Source organism: Lissotriton helveticus, chromosome 4_1, assembly GCF_964261635.1.
Source record: "Lissotriton helveticus chromosome 4_1, aLisHel1.1, whole genome shotgun sequence".
NCBI lineage: Eukaryota > Metazoa > Chordata > Amphibia > Caudata > Salamandridae > Lissotriton > Lissotriton helveticus.
The window spans coordinates 106,346,828-106,363,484 of NC_136063.1; the positions used below are offsets into that span (position 1 = coordinate 106,346,828).

At 47.0% G+C, this 16,657-nt stretch overlaps 1 protein-coding gene across 2 annotated transcripts in view; it reads right to left on the reverse strand.

Moving 5' to 3' along the window:
- Positions 1-16,657, reverse strand: part of MAF1 (MAF1 negative regulator of RNA polymerase III) — a 230,839-nt gene that overhangs the window by 154,580 nt on the left and 59,602 nt on the right. For both annotated transcript variants that reach the window (XR_013610438.1, XM_078686530.1), the window contains exon 2: positions 4,709-4,838. Coding sequence is in view for 1 of the 2 variants with exons in the window: in XM_078686530.1 (XP_078542656.1) it covers positions 4,709-4,791 (83 nt within the window). In the remaining variant the exon portion in view is untranslated. The remainder of the gene's footprint in view (positions 1-4,708; positions 4,839-16,657) is intronic.

The following is a 16,657-nucleotide window of genomic DNA, read 5'->3' on the forward strand; positions in this document are numbered from 1 at the left end:
TCCCCCTCCCTGTTTACCACCTTCACTCCTCCTTGCTCCTCCCCTTCCCTTGTCCACCCTCACCTCACCTCAGCCCGCATCCCCTCCAACCCACCCCCCACTTCTGCCCCTCCAGCTTCTCTTCCTTAACAACCTAATGGACCACTAACCTCCCTATCCTGACTCCGCAATTTTCCGGCTCTTTTTTCAATTTGTGCCTTTTTGATATATCACATCTTACACATTTTGTTGTGCTTATTTCCCATATTTATCATTTTGAAATCTGTCAGGCGGAGACCTACATGTTGTTTATATACATTGATGCTATGTATGTCCCCTGTCTTATTGACCTCTGTCTCTAAAATGTAAAGCGGTCCGATACCCCCGGGTCCAGCCAGCGCTATATAAAACCTCTAAAATAAATAAATAAAATAAATACATTTATCAGTACTTCTTAGTGACTCCAGCCAATGGTTGCTTATCGATTTTGAAGGGTGGAGTGCAAATCTTTGAGGAATCCATGCTCTTCAGAATAAGAATAATGGTATTGGTCACCCTTTACCTGAAGCCAAGTATTGCCTTTCCCAACATGGTGGCCACTTCCTGTGCATGTTCTAGCAAAAGCTCGAGTGTGTCGAACGCAACACCTGCTCCAATTAAGTGTTAGCCACAGACTGCCACATTTTCGGGTCCCATTCAGATGAGCGTTTAATGTCTATCAGCAGCATTTTATTCCTGTGGATGTGGACAAAGCGGATCTCGCATTGGCGCCGGTCATGCAGCCCTTGCTGTTCTTGAGTGTTCCGAAAAAGCTGTTTGCAGACAGCAGGCTGCATTGCTGCACTCATGAGACGATCAGAAGGTTTGAAAAAGCTTGACCACCGGCAGGATCTGCTACAAGGAGGTTTCATTTTCTGGTTTAAAGCACATGACTGACCATTACCATTACCATTTCATAAACCTGGAGGCCTGCATCTTTATAAGAAGAGCCTGTGGTGATTGCAGTGAATCTGCGGGGTGACAGTGGCAGTCACAACCTTCGTGATAATAGCACAGCAGGCATCCGACTTTGAAGTAGGCCTCGAGCTAGGATACTGATTGGAGTCGAGAGTCAGTCGTGTTTATGTGTCTATCAATAGAAGCAATTGCGTATTTGCAGTATTTCCCTGTTATTAACATTACAAGGCCTACATTCACAACAACATCGCAGGCATGAACATTAACTGTATTTTGATATTAATAGACTATTGAAGCATTTATCGTTTCAGTAAATCGCTGGCTATACATAACAAGCATCGCGCTTCAAAAGGGGCGGGGGAGAGGAGGCGGGGGAATGCCTGAGGCCAAGATGCCTGTGGGAGGGAGGCTGATGATGATGTGATGACGGGCAGAAATGAGAAGCCGCCGTGAAGCAGGGGGCGGGGCAGCGGAACCCTTTGATGTAGCTCACGGCCTGGCGGCCGTGAAAGTGCAAGCAATTAGGCGGGAGGAGAAGTGAGGCCAGCGTGCACTGCGCACGCTGGGGAAGCCTGTGGGAGGGAGGCTGATGGCTTTGATGTGGGGAAATGCGCGTGCTTGTGTTCACGTGATTTCACGTGAACCGTTTGAAATCCGCCCGATGATTTTGCCCACTAGCAGGCTCAGACATGAAGAGTTATATGGCATGTGAGGCAACTGGCACATTCCCTATACAATCTGTGCAAACTGCCTAGCTTGCTTTTACTGGCTTGGCCCTACCTGTCACCAAACGTAAAACAGCAAAAGCCTAAATTGCACTGATGTCCCAAATATTACAAATTGGAAAGCAGGTATACAATTGGACAACATTGAATACAGAGCAATCCCCGAAATGGTTACAGCTGCATGCAGCTCGTTGGGACACCTTGGTGTGGGGTATATTCCTACTTGAATTGGCAGGCATTGATTGCAGACCATCATAGTGCATGAGCTTTTGTATTAGAAGAAGAAAAAAAAAAGCTTCTAGATTCACAAATTGTTACACCAATGTACCCATTTTCGTTTCATGTTCTGCTGACATGTATGCATGTAGCCGACACTGTCGAAAGCAGAGTGTTAATGTGAAAGTAGCCTACTCTTACTGCATGTCATTGTATTGGTTCAATTCTGGTTTTGCATATTTGTATCCAAATAGTACATACACCGAATAAGTTGGTCACCCTTATCTTATAAGGAAGTCTTTTCTCCTTGGCGCCATCTTCGAATACATTTTGTCCAGCTTTAGTACTGTTATTCTGGAGAACCTCGCGTCAGCTCTCCATGCTTACTCACATTGAGAAAACAAGCATGAGCATCTTGTCCAATAAACGTTAGCGCTTGACGGACATGCTGCTTCGAGATAGTACCGCAGAAATGTTTTTAAATGATGGAATGCTTGTATTAATGCTAGATTATGTATGACTTGGAACGTCACTCAAGTCCATTGTTTTCCCCCCACATTAAACCTTAGGGAGGAACAATTCATCTGCAAATACACTGAGGTCCTTAACCCCTAGAACAGTCCATCCTTAGCTGCCAGGAGAAGCCCCTTCCTTAAGGGGCCAAAAGGAAGCCTAGATGGGTTTCCATCCATTTGGCCTCTTCAGTGGGCAGTTTGAATTGTATGGGGCAGCGAGTATGGGACCCACTCTGAGAATACCGGTCTCACTTACAGCATATGAGACAGTAAGAAACAAACAACCATTGACAAAATCAATAGGTCTCGACTATAGGCAACATATAGACCTTGGCAATAGGGAGGGGGTGGTGAACGGAGGGCGGGTGGGGGTGATGAACGGAAGATTAATGATAACTGTGTGCACGATTAACAGACACTGACAGAAGGGAGCAATTTTGTATGTGTGTATGCTCCTTGTGAACGGAAAAATGCTGTAACCCACAGTGAACGTGGTTCCCCCATCATCCAATGACGTAGTGGGTGAAACAAAAAACGTGAAGGATAGTAATAGACCAATGGATGTAAGGGTTGACTGCAATTATTATAACTTCAGTAACATCGACGTGTTTAATACCAGTCCTAAAGAGAAATATTTCACTTAAGTACAAGTGGCCTGATACAATTGTGTCCAGTTACAATGCACCATTTGACTGTTGTAGCGGAGCAGAGATGATTAACAGTCTCCAGGCTTAAAAAAGTATATTGGATTGCAGGCGGAGATAAATAAGATAGTACTGCGCAGGTGGACAAACCACAATCGGCACAATCTGCTATGTAGGAAAGAAGCAACACTGATAAGTGCACAGTGGCAGAACTACATTGGAGCAGACAATGAACCAGTTTCGACATTTAATTTACTCGATGACGTTCTACAATTCATGTTAGGGTGATATATAGCCTTCAAGTCCCAAGCGTGGATTGATCGCTTACAAGATAGGGTCACGTGCACGATTAAACTTACAAAAGAGGAGGTCTTGTAATGGCAAACGTGTTGCCAGAACTTACTTTACATACATGTCAATCCATAATTCTCGTTTCTGGTCCAGGGAGAACCTAGCCTGCCAGTGCAGGCTGGACTGTTCCCATGGGGAGCAGGATCAAGGCTGATTGGCATATGTCTGGGTTTAAACTGGAATGACATGGGGAGCAGAAAAACGATGGATTTAGGCCCAGATCTCTGTACTGGGGTGAATGTTTGACATTGATCAGCATTCTGTCCATCAATTGTTCTTTTTGTACTTTCTAAAAGTGGCATTTTCAAACACACAATTCAGAAACTACCTTAACCAAAGGATGTGTTAATTAAGTCCGAGTTCAGAGAGCCTAAACTCCATTTCTCCTTCTTGTCCCAATGGAAAGTTATACTTGCAAGATGTTACAAAGCAACTCCAATGTTAGACTACGGGACAGATAGGCTTACAATAGATAAGCACATGTCCGACCTTTTACATACACTGCACCCTGCCCATGGGGGTACCTTGGGCCTACCTGAGGGGCGCCTTACATATGAGAAAAGGGAAGGTTTGGGCCTGGCAAGTGGGTGCACTTGCCAGGTCGACAAGGCAGTTAACTGTGCACACAGACACCACAGTGGCAGGTCTGAGACACATTTATAGGACTACTCGTGTGGCTGGCACAATCAGTGCTTCAGGCCCACTAGTAGCATTTGATTTACAAGCCCCGGGAACACTCAGTGCACTATACTTGGGACTTACCTGTAAATCAAATATGCCAATCATGGATAATCAATCAGAATTACAATTTACACAGGAGAACATATGCACTTTAGTACTGATCAGCAGTGGTAACGTGCCCAGACTCCTAGAGCCAACAAAAGCAGGTCAGGAAAAAATAGGAGGAAGAAGCAAAAAATACTTGGGAATAGCCCTGCAAAAAAGCAATTTCCAACAACATGCGCACTATGACTAAGAGAATGAGTCACATTACCTCGTGACTCAAATGATTTCTTTGAAGAAAAACAACTTGCAAACATCCAGACCCAACACTAGATGGCAGGAGTATGTAAAGCATGTAGCACACATGCTTCAAGCGTAGGTTTTTCTTGATGCATAATTTATGCATCCCTGCCACTTAATTTGGCCCTCTCCTGCTGCACAATTCCAGTGGGCCTGACAATAAGTCCATTCAATCCCTGGGTAAGGGACAGACAAGATGTGCGCCAGTTAGCCACAAAGACAAACAGTAAAACGCTCTGAGACGCGCTAAAGGCACAGAAGTTACTGGCAAGTATAACATGTCCATGTATTAGCTTACCTGCCAATAATATGAGCATCGCCTGTTTCCACTGACAGCTGAGAGTTGATCGCTTCAAAGCTTGAATTTTCCAACAGCTTCATGTTTGCAACTTTTCTTTCTGACACTTGACACGGCAGTTGCTATTTTCCTGATAAATATAAAGATAATTTACAAGCATGTATGTGTCACTGGAGACAATTTTTACTATACAAATCTGACTTAGTGGCTTCGTTCATGCGGCTTACAGCTCAATGATTTGCAAAGTTGTTAGGGAGTCATTTTATGCCCACTTCCCCCACCAACTGGCTGTTGGTGAGATGGTATGCACAACAAAAGCCCCATAAAACATACATCATTCCAGCAATCGCTGGGGTGCATGCACCCCGTGCATACAGAGCGCAGCACTGCAGATTCGACCCAGTGCAGGATGTGGTCCCCCAGTGAGCTAACATCCCGAAACAGCAACCCCCCTGGCCACTAACGACACTGGTTTGCCAGTGAGACATGCTTCACATCCAGTTACATAGGAGAACTCTGAGCCACTGCCTAGCAATTTCGGCTCTGTCCATTAAAGGCCAGTGCTCATCCCTCAGTCTCCTCAGAGACCCGGAGTATCACCTCATGCCCACCCTAGCAGAGAGCTCACCCGGCCTCTACACTCCTCTGGACAAGCCACTGCCAGGTCGACAATTTTAAGTACCCTTTGAGCGAGTGGTGGTGCCAGGCTGCCAATCAAGATGCCTGGAATCCTATGTGGTTGGTGACAGAGAGACAAGGTCTTAGTGCAGTCAGGAAGTGGTGAATAAGGGCCCTAAGCAAGCAACTGCAAGCTCCGCCCTTAGGGAGGCACTACCTTCCAATTATGCTATTGTCCGGTATGACAGGGTCTCGAAAGTAGGTGGAATTGCCATCATTTTCAAAAACATATATCAATGTCATCTAGACCACATTACTCTAAACAAATTGTGAAGCTGCGTCCTTTAAACTTGCCCTTCATCCTAAAACTACATTGACGGGCTTGTTAATTTATCGCCCCCCCCCCTGGCCCCGCCACTGCTTGGGTTACTCACTTGTCTGATCTCATTTTCTCGATCCTAACTCAAGTACCTTACTGATCGTGGGTGATCTGAACATTCACCTGGACGGGCCTAGTACCATCACTGCTAGAACATTGATTGCTGACCTTAAAGCAATGAACATCATACTGCACAATCACGGCCCCACGCACAACGGTGGTCATCTCCTAGACCCCATTTTTTCTAATCTGTCCCCCTGCCTTACCTGTCCTTTGGTCTGACCACTACCAAGTCAAGTTCACGGTCACTCCCACGGACGTTTTACATCAGCACAGAAGCACTCATGCTGTTAGCAGGAGGGAATGGAAAAAGTTGGACGTTACATCTTTAAATGAAGTGCTGGCCGCTCATCTTCCCGCAGATCTTACTTGCATCGGCCGACGCCGATACAGCTGCTACTTTGACGAACTCCTGGCTTCAAACTGCCATTGATACTTGCCTTCCCGTCTCCTTTAAGAAGGATGCTTTCCATAAGACTCCAGCCCCTTAGTACACTGAGGCGCTAAAAGTGAATAAGTCATACTGCAAAAATCTTGAACGCAGTTGGCGTATAGATTATTCTCCTCCAGCAGCACTCGCCTATAAAAATGCCCTAAAAAGTTACCATAAAGCTTGTGCTTTGACCAGGGCCAACTTTGTCACCAAAACTATAACGGAAGCTATCAACAAATCGAAAGTTCTGTTTGGCCTGGTCAAAAATCTTGCTGGTTCTACTACCATAGTGAAACCTCCTTCTCTGTCCAGTAGTAAATGTGATGAAATTGCTCAGTTTTTTACTAGCAAAGTGGATAAGATCCATCACGATATTTCCACTCAAAATAGTGGTAATAACTATTCGGCCTTTTCCACACATGCAATGGGCGCCAACGGCTGCCCGGCCCTTGTTACGGATCCATTACGGGCTTGGCCGAAATGCAGCCTGAGGCTTTTTACGAAATTCTGTGTAAAGTATAGTCTCTGTTGACCCTCTGCCTATCCCTGTACTCAGTTTATTAGCTTCTTCCCAGCTCTCGGCTATTTGCACCACCTTGAATCTTTCTCTCAGGACCGCCACCGTCCCAGCATGTTGGAAACATGCAATGGTTACTCCACTACTGAAAAAAAACCTACTGCAGACCCTGATGTCCTTTCCAACTATCGCCCCATTTCTTTACTGACAGCCTTCTCTAAAGTTTTAGAACGACATATTCACCATTATTTGACTCAGTTTGTCACCGAGTAATTTATTGCATCCTTCGCAATCCGCAGTCAGTCCTGGTTTTTCCACGGAAACACCACTTCTTGGCGTCACGGAGAACCTTCGGTCCCTGCTTGATAGAGGTGAGACAGCCGCACTGATATTACTTGATCTCAGCGCGGAGTTCGATATCATCTCGCACAAAACTCTTCGAGTCTCTAGCCGCCATGGGCATTGAAGGCCCTGCCCTTGACTGGCTGGCTTCTTTCCTTTCTGATCGCACCGTTCAAATTTTCTCTCACACGGCTACCTCTAGGACTTATTCCCAACCCCATGGTGTTCCTCAGGGTTCGATTCTTAGCCCGTTACTTTTCAATCTTTGTTACCCCTTTTGTCCACATTGCAGACAGCATCGGATTAACTTTGTTTACGTACGCCGATGATTCGCAGGTTGTTTTTTCCCTTTCCAAATCGGACACGGCCTCTACCTCCCTCCTTCAGTCTGGACTTGGGGAAATCGCCAAGTGGATGAATCAAAATCTACACAAACTGAATGGAGGGAAGATGGAAGTCCTTGTCCTTGGGCATAAACCTAAACTTTGGACCCCTAGACACTGGCCTGCAGAGCTGGGTCCACTTCCTTCCCCGGTGGAGCATGTACCTAATCTGGGGGTGATCATTGACAGGGATCTGTCAATGCATTGTCAGGCTAATAAGGTCTCATTTACCTGCTTTACCATCTTGTGCTGGTTGAAAAAGATCTTATGGATGCTGCCTAGTGACACCCACAGGTCTGTGGTGAATGCCTTTGTCACCTCTCGATTGGATTATGGGAACATACTCTACCTGGGGGTGACCAAGGCAGTCGTTCAACGCCTCCAACTTGTGCAAAATGCCACGGCGCGTCTACTCAGTGGCTGTCGCAGAACCAACCATATCACTGGTCGTCTTTGTGACCTTCACTGGCTGAAGGTGGACAGTCGAGTGAAGTTTAAAGCGCTCAGTTACATGCATAAGATTAGGAGAAAGTTAGCTCCCAGTTACTTGCAAAACGTAGTGAATTTTTATTCCCCTGTTCATTCTCGCCGCTCCTCCTCCCAAATTCTTTTTACTGTCCCTAAGTTTAGACTCGCCAGGATGGGCGGAAGATCTTTCTCCTTCCTGGGGCCCAAGCTTTGGAATTCCCTCCTTTTTGATATTCGATCAGAGGACTGCTATACTCTCTTTCGCAAGGCTGTCAAGACCTGGCTTTTTAATCAATAATCAAGTTGTTTTTTTCCTTTCTCTTTCTGCTAGTTGCATTATCTCAGCGCTGGGAAACACTTTTGGGAGAATAATAATAATAATAATACTAATAATACTACTAATAATACTAATAATACTACTACTAATACTACTACTAATACTAATAATACTACTAATAATACTACTAATACTACTAATACTACTACTAATACTACTACTAATACTACTACTAATACTACTACTAATACTACTACTAATACTACTACTAATAATACTACTAATACTACTACTAATACTACTACTAATAATACTACTAATACTACTACTAATAATACTAATAATAATACTAATAATAATACTAATAATAATAATAATATTAATAATAATAATAATAATAATAATAATAATAATAATAATAATAATAATAATGGTACTCTGAGCTGTGAGACCTGAGAGCGCTTTCCACGTAGTCAGGAGTCGGTGACCAACCCTAGAGCATGCAACTGCAAGACCTCTTACATTGGTCTGAGCTGTGCTGTAAGATTTGGGACCTCACAGCAGAGATCGACCTTCTGTTGGCCCAGAAGTGGTAACAAGTGGGCCCTGGAAGCCGCCCTCCAACTCAGAGATCCGAGGCAGCATCATCACCGACAATTTGTGGTGCCAGAAACACAAACTGGGGCCCAACCAGGTACAAGGTGAACACGATTAGGGTAGGCAGGGTAGACCAAGATTAATGGAAGAACTCCCCAGTGCCCTGATGAACAAGTTACTTACCTTCGGCAACGCTTTTTCTGGTAGATACTATATCTGCCTGTGGATTCCTCACTTTGTGAATATCCCCTTGCGTCAGCAACATTCGGAAATTCTTTTTGTAGCTTCGCGCCGACGTGGATCCGGACGTCACAGAGGCACGGCATCGCACGCGACCTCGCTGACGTCACCGGCGCCTATAACAGGCCCACGCCGGCGTGATGACATCAGTTCCGCCCTTTTTTCCGTGCCATCGAGGCACACGGACGGACCGATGATAGTAGAAATATACACAGTATACGTAGTATAGAAACAAGGTAACACACACAGTGTGAAGCAAATGCAATAACAACATTTGAAATAAACATTTCCATGACAATAAAATAACACATCATAGAAACTCTGGCATAGAAGAGTGGACAACGGGGAGGCGGGTGGGTCAGTGAGGAATCCACAGGCAGATATAGTATCTACCAGAAAAAGCGTTACCGAAGGTAAGTAACTTGTTCTTCTGATAGATACATCTGCCGTGTGGATTCCTCACCTTGTGAATAGAGTCCCACAGCAGTCCCCACTCCCGGAGGAGGGTGTCCACTCTGCTACACCAAGAAATCTTGGAGGACAGAGCGAGCGAAATGGCCGTCCCTCCTCACCTCGGTATCCAAGCAGTAGTGCTTCGCGAAAGTGTGGAGGGAGGCCCAAGTCGCGGCTCTGCAAATGTCCTCAACAGGTACACCTCTAGACAAAGCAGTTGATGCAGACTTTGCTCTAGTCGAATGTGCTCTAATACCCTCTGGAGGGTCCTTACCAGCCAAAGAGTAGCAGATCTTAATGCAGAGCACGATCCACCTCGACAGAGTCCTCTTATAGACCGCTCTTCCTTTCTTGCAGCCAGCAAAGCCAACGAAGAGCTGGTCGTCCACTCGACAGTCTTTTGTCCTGTCCAAGTAAAAAGACACCGCCCTCTTGGGGTCAAGACGGTGTAATCTCTCCTCCTCCTTGGAAGGGTGAGGGGGGAGGATAAAAGGTAGGAAGGGTAATGGATTGACCAAGGTGGAAAGGAGTCACCACCTTAGGCAGAAAAGCAGCCCTGGTCCTAAGAACCATTCGTTCAGCATGAATGGTCAGGAATGGGGGCTTGGAACTAAGAGCTTGAAGCTCACTTACCCTCCTTGCTGAGGTTATTGCAACGAGAAAAACCGTTTTCAAAGTCAGAAGCCTCATGGGACACTTGTGAAGAGGCTCAAAAGGAGCACCCATCAAAAATGTCAAAACTAGGTTCAAATCCCACTGAGGCACAACAAAGGGTGTAGGAGGGAACCTATTAGTAAGGCCCTTCAGAAACCTTAAAACAATGGGAGACTTAAAAAGAGAAGGCTGGTCAGGCATACAGATAAATGCCGACAGCGCAGACAGATATCCCTTCACCGTGGCAACAGCAAGCCCCTGCTGGGCCAGGGAAAGGGCAAACTGGAGCACATCAGATAAATGGGACCTCAAAGGGTCTATAGACTTCTCCCTGCACCAAACAACAAAAGTTAGACCACCTATAAGAATAGATGGACTTAGTGGAGTCACGCCTGGCCGACAAAATGACATCCACCACATCGTGAGGGAGAGAAAAAGAAATCAGGTTGCCCCGCTCAATCTCCAGGCATGAAGGTGTAAGGTCTGGAGGTGGGGGTGTAGAACCTGCCCCTCCATCTGAGAGAGGAGATCTGCCCTGTAAGGGAGACAGAGCGGCGGGTGAGAGGAGAGGTGGAGAAGGTCTGAGTACCACACCCTTCTTGGCCAATCCGGGGCGATCAATATGACTTGGGCCCGGTCTTGGCGAATCTTCCTCAGAACCAGAGGAATCAAGGGTATGGGAGGAAACGCGTAAAGGAGCTGTGAGTCCCAACTCAACTGAAACGCGTCCCCCAAGGCTCCTTGCATCGGATACTGGAGACTGCAGAATGACAGGCAGTGAGCATTCTCGTGAGTGGCGAACAGGTCCACCCGAGGTGTCCCCCACATCTGAAAGATGTCGTGAACCACCTCCGGGTGAAGCCTCCACTCGTGATCGGCAGAGAACTGCCGACTGAGACTGTCTGCACGAACGTTCAGAACCCCGGCCAGATGATTTGCCATCAGACAAATCTGATGGTCCTGAACCCAGGACCAGAGACGCAGAGCCTCTCTGCAGAGACACTGCGACCCCACTCCTCCCTGCTTGTTGATGTACCACATCGCGGTCGTGTTGTCCGTCAGGACCTGGACCGACTGACCGCGAAGGGAAGGGAGGAAGGCCTTGAGCGCCAAACGTATCGCCCACAATTCTAGAAGGTTGATGTGAAGCAACCTTTCCTCTGGAGACCAAAGACCCTTGACCTCCAGGTCTCCCAGATGAGCACCCCACCCGAGAGTGGATGCATCCGTTATCACTGTGGCCACCGCTGGAGGAAGTTGAAAAGGCTTTCCTTGTGACAGATTGCCTTCCACGCTCCACCAAGACAGATCCGCTGCAGCTTCCCTGGAGATCCTCACTGACTCCCCGAGATCTCCGTTGTGCTGATACCACTGCCTGCGGAGGCACCACTGGAGTGCCCTCATGTGCCAGCGTGCATGGTTGACCAACAGAATGCATGAAGCCATCAGACCGAGTAGGCGAAGGACCTTCAGGACTGGAACGACCGCTCCATTGTAAAATAAAGGAATCATCTCCCGTATGTCGCGAATTCTTTGAGGGGGAGGGAATGCACGACATACGGTTGTGTCCAGTACCGCACCTATGAACAGGTTGTGCTGTGAGGGCACCAGGTGAGACTTGGGTACATTTATCGAAAAACCCAACCTGTGCAACAACTGAGTTGTCTCTTGCAGATGATGGAGCACCTTCTCTGGCGACTCCGCTTTGATCAGCCAGTCGTCTAGATACGGAAATACATGAATCCCCGTTCTCCTGAGATGAGCTGCCACCACTGCCATCACCTTGGTGAAGACTCGAGGTGCAGTAGTAAGGCCAAACGGAAGGACCACAAACTGGTAATGCTGTGACCCAACCGTGAAACGGAGATACTTCCTGTGAGACTTCAAGATGGGAATATGAAAATACGCATCTTGTAAGTCGATCAACACCATCCAGAACCTGTGCAAGAGTGAGCATTTTGAACTTTTCCTGCTTCAGGTAAAGGTTCAAAATCCTGAGGTCCAGGATTGGCTGAAGTCTGCCATCTTTCTTGGGGATCAGGAAATACCGGGAGTAGCACCCCTGACCCCTTTCCTGCTCTGGAACCACCTCTATTGCACCCTTTCGAAATAATGCCAGGACTTCTTCCTGCAAGAGAAGCAGGTGGTCTTCTGAACAATAACCCTGACAAGGAGGGTAATTGGGAGGGAATTCCTGGAAAGGAAGAGCATACCCATTCTCTACAAGATTGAGAACCCAAAGATCCGATGTTATCAATTCCCAATCTTGTAGAAAATGAGTAAGCCGACCCCCTACTGGGCCCACATGATCCGGAATGGCGGATCTAGGGCTGCTTTGCTGCGTTGGCCGGGGGTTGGGAAGGAGAGGAGGAGGAGGAAGCTTGACGACCTCTAGGACGGGGTCTTTGTCTGCCTCTGTACGACTTGTACAGCGTGTTCTGCTGCTGCTGCTGAGGCTGCTGCTGCTGGAATGATCTGTAAGATCGAAAGGAAGATCGGCCAAATCCTCTGAAGCGTCTTCCGGTAGTACCTCTGGATTGAAGGCCTAAAGATTTTGCAGTGGCCCTACTGTCCTTAAAACATTCCAAGGCAGTATCAGCTTTCTTTCCAAACAGACCTGAACCATCAAAGGGTAAGTCCACTAAAGCAGACTGGACATCAGCAGAAAACTCTGAAGATTTGAGCCAAGCAGCTCTCCTAGTAGCCACAGAGGAACCCATGACTCTTGCCACCGAGTCTGCAGTGTCCAAACCACTCTGGATGACCTGTCTCGCAGCTGCTTGGGTGTCCGAGATTACTTCTTGAAAATCCTTCCTGTCATCCTCAGGAACCTTTGGAATGAGTTGTTTGACAGAGTCCATCAAAGCATGGATATATCTCCCCATCAAACACGTAGCATTGGTTGATTTCAATGCCATGCTGGCTGATGAAAAAACCTTTTTAGCATTTTGGTCCTGTTTCCTGGATTCCTTGTCTCCAGGAACCTGTGGAAATGCCCCAGCAGATTTTTTAGAACAGGCAGCCTGCACTACCAAACTCTCAGGAAGAGGATGCGTTGTTAAAAATGCAGGGTCATCCGGTGCAGCTCTATATCTTCTCGCCACCGTTCTAGAAACCGCTGGAGCAGACAAGGGTTTCTTCCAGACCTCATAGACAGGTTCAGACAACGCCTCGTTGAATGGTAACATAGGCTCGATCACAGATGAGGGTGAATGAAGTACCTCAGTTAAAATATTGGGTTTATAATCAGCTGTAGGCAGAGTTATATTTAGTAAACTTGCTGCCTTCTTAATCACAGTGTGGTAAGGCACCACATCCTTAGATGGAGCATTCGATACAGAAGCCAACTCCCATTCAGGTGACAGTTCAAGACCACTGGCTTCACCCAACTCATCAAATGGATCCTCAGAATCCTGTAATTCTCCTTCCTCAGTGTCAGAATACCCATATTTTTCCTCTTCTAAAAGTCTCTGGGCCTTTCTCCGAGACCTTTCTTTCACAATCGAAGTTAAAGGATTCGGAATCGACTCCGACGGGGTCGCTGCCGGCGTCGAACCCGACGTCGGACGAGGCTTCTCGACACGAGGTCGGACAGAATCCTGCCTCGGAGTCACGGGTATCGGCGTCGATGGGATCGGCGTCGATGGAGCCGGCGTCGTGCGCTTCGGCGTCGACGACACCGGTGGTGTCGGAAAATGCCAATGCGGCGGTAGAGCCGGCATAAAGGGCATGAAGGGTGCAGGGGCATAAGCCTGCGGAACCCCTAGGTTAAAGGCCATAGGACCCGTGGGACCAACAGGTGCACCAGACGGGAACATTGCTCTTGAATATACACCCTACATGGCGTTTAGGAACTGGGAAGGATCCTGACCTGGAGTCGGAAACTCAGGATACGGACCTCTCGGATGTTCCCGGGGAGGCGGAGTCGATACGACGTCGACCTCTTCTTCGGGCGCCGGAGCCGGAGTCGATGAACCATCGGGTGCCGGAACTTCGGCTCCACCAGCCCCCTGCTCCTCACCTTCATCCTCCTGACCAGAAGGATTTGATGGAATCGGAGATTGGACCTGTTCCTGAGGCTCGGGTGAAACTGGATGCACAGCCTCTTCATGTTCCGACTCCGAAACCTCCACTTCTTTACACACGAGCTTGATCTGGGACTTCGGTTTCGAGCTAGAGTCCTTCCCAGAGTGATGACGTGACTCATGGGACTTCCTTCTGTGTTTCTTCTTCGATGACTTCGAAGCGTGTGCTGACGATGACTCCGAGTGTGACCTCGAACGAGACCTCGACCGACGAGATCGAGATTTTGACGACTTCTTAGCTTTTTTGCTCTTGAGTTTCGCCATAAGGAGCTTTGTCTCCCTCTCTCTTAAGGCTTTTGGAGTCATCTTCTTACAGCAGGAACAGTCCTCGACATCGTGGTCCGAACTCAAACACCATACACAGCATTCGTGGGGGTCGGTGATTGACATGGTCTTGCCACATTCACCGCAGGCTTTAAATCCCGTCTTCTTCGACGACATCTCGAAGAGAATGTAAGAAAGACACAATTACGAAGAAATAGTAACAAAGTTACTGTAAGCTACTACACGATCCCTGAAAACCGTTAGCGTCGACGACGCGGAAAAAAGGGAACTGATGTCATCACGCCGGCGTGGGCCTGTTATAGGCGCCGGTGACGTCAGCGAGGTCGCGTGCGATGCCGTGCCTCTGTGACGTCCGGATCCACGTCGGCGCGAAGCTACAAAAAGAATTTCCGAATGTTGCTGACGCAAGGGGATATTCACAAGGTGAGGAATCCACACGGCAGATGTATCTATCAGAAGCTCTGAAAAAGTACATGTGAAATCTGGACCAGGAATATTGTACGTAACAGACAGCAGGAGGGAGGTTTCCAAGAAACTGGGTTATTTGTGATGGATGTGCGTCCTACAGGGAACAAAGTACCCTATTGAAGCAGTCTACTTGCTCAGGGTACTGAAGCAGAACAGTCCAAGGCCTAGTCAGGGGAGGTGGTGTGTGCAAGAAATCTCTATTCACTGGGATACAATACTCAAATTACTGTCCAGTTGGTGCCTTTTCTTTGAAGAAGAAACCGTCTATTTATTACGCTAACGCTGCTAAATACTACACTTTAAATTACTACTATATACATCAGGTGGAGATGAATATAACTCTGGTGACACTTATGTCACATTTTACCTGTAGTGTGTCATGAACCCAATCACAATATCCCAACATACCAAATGTATCACAGTACATGTGGGTATCATTTCAATTAAGAGAGGCCTACAGGATTTGCGAAGAAGTCACCAAACTAATATTTGAGTTAGGCCTTTGGACTTTGTAAATGAGTCATCACATATAAAAAACAGTAATCACATACGAAATTCACCAAAATGAAATGCATTTGAATATTTATCCCACTGTTATCAATAAAGCATTTTGAATTCCAGATGTGTCAGTCTTTTATGTACATTCCTATGGCCAGGTGATGCTGCTACAGGACCACTCACTAGGGGACCCTGCACTCAGAGCCACAGAACAAAAAGGTCCAGTTCCCAGAGTGCTTTAAATGAATAGGAGCTTGCCTGGGGCGCGATCATCTCAATGCCCAATGAAACTTCAGTTTTGTTTTTGTAAATTACCCCTGGAGGAATGCTGTGCTCCCTGCAGAACCCCCCTAACCTTAAACTTGCATTTGTGGTGAGCTAGACCCTCCTTGAGGCATTACAAGGATCATACAATATGCAAAAGATGACCATTATTATTAATTTATATAGCACTGAATCACCCCAAAGGGGTATCTCTGCACTTAGGACGGTGTGCTGCAGCCAGACCAAGGGAATCAGAAAAGAAAGGTTTTCAAAAGCTTCCTGTATTGAGGGAGGCTCTGGCAATCACGAAGCTGGAGGGGCAATTCGTTCCAGAGTGTAGGGGCAAAATGTGTAAAAGCTTTGCCGCCCTTGCACGCCTTTTTAATTCTAGGGGTGCAAAGGAGTAGCTTGGAGCCTGATCGAAAGTTGGGGGGTGGAGGGGGGTTATTTGATACGTTTAGCAGATAAGTAGGGCTTTATAAACAGTGTAGCCTATCTTAAATTTCACCCGCTTTCTGACAGGGAGCCAGTGGAATTTTCTAAGAAGTGTGATAGAAGCCGTTCTAGATGGGGCATTTGCTACTAGGCGGGCAGCTGTGTTCTGCACAACTTGTAACTTGTTTAAGGAGGCTTCGTTGGCCGATGCCAATAGTGCGTTACAATAGTCCAGACGTCTAGCACTAGGTCAATGTTTTTTAGTGGAGGAAGGTACCAGGGGGAAGATTCTTCTGAGTAAGCCGAGTGTGTAGAAGCAAGTGCCAGCCGTAATAGTGGCGTGAGCATAGAGTGTGAGGTTCTGGTCAATCCAGATTCCTAAATTCTTTTTTTTAATAATTCTTTTTATTGAAACAAGGCATCGATAAAAGACACAGTACGGAAGAATCACATTACATTTAGCAGTACATTGGTAGGGGGGGGGGGGGGGGGC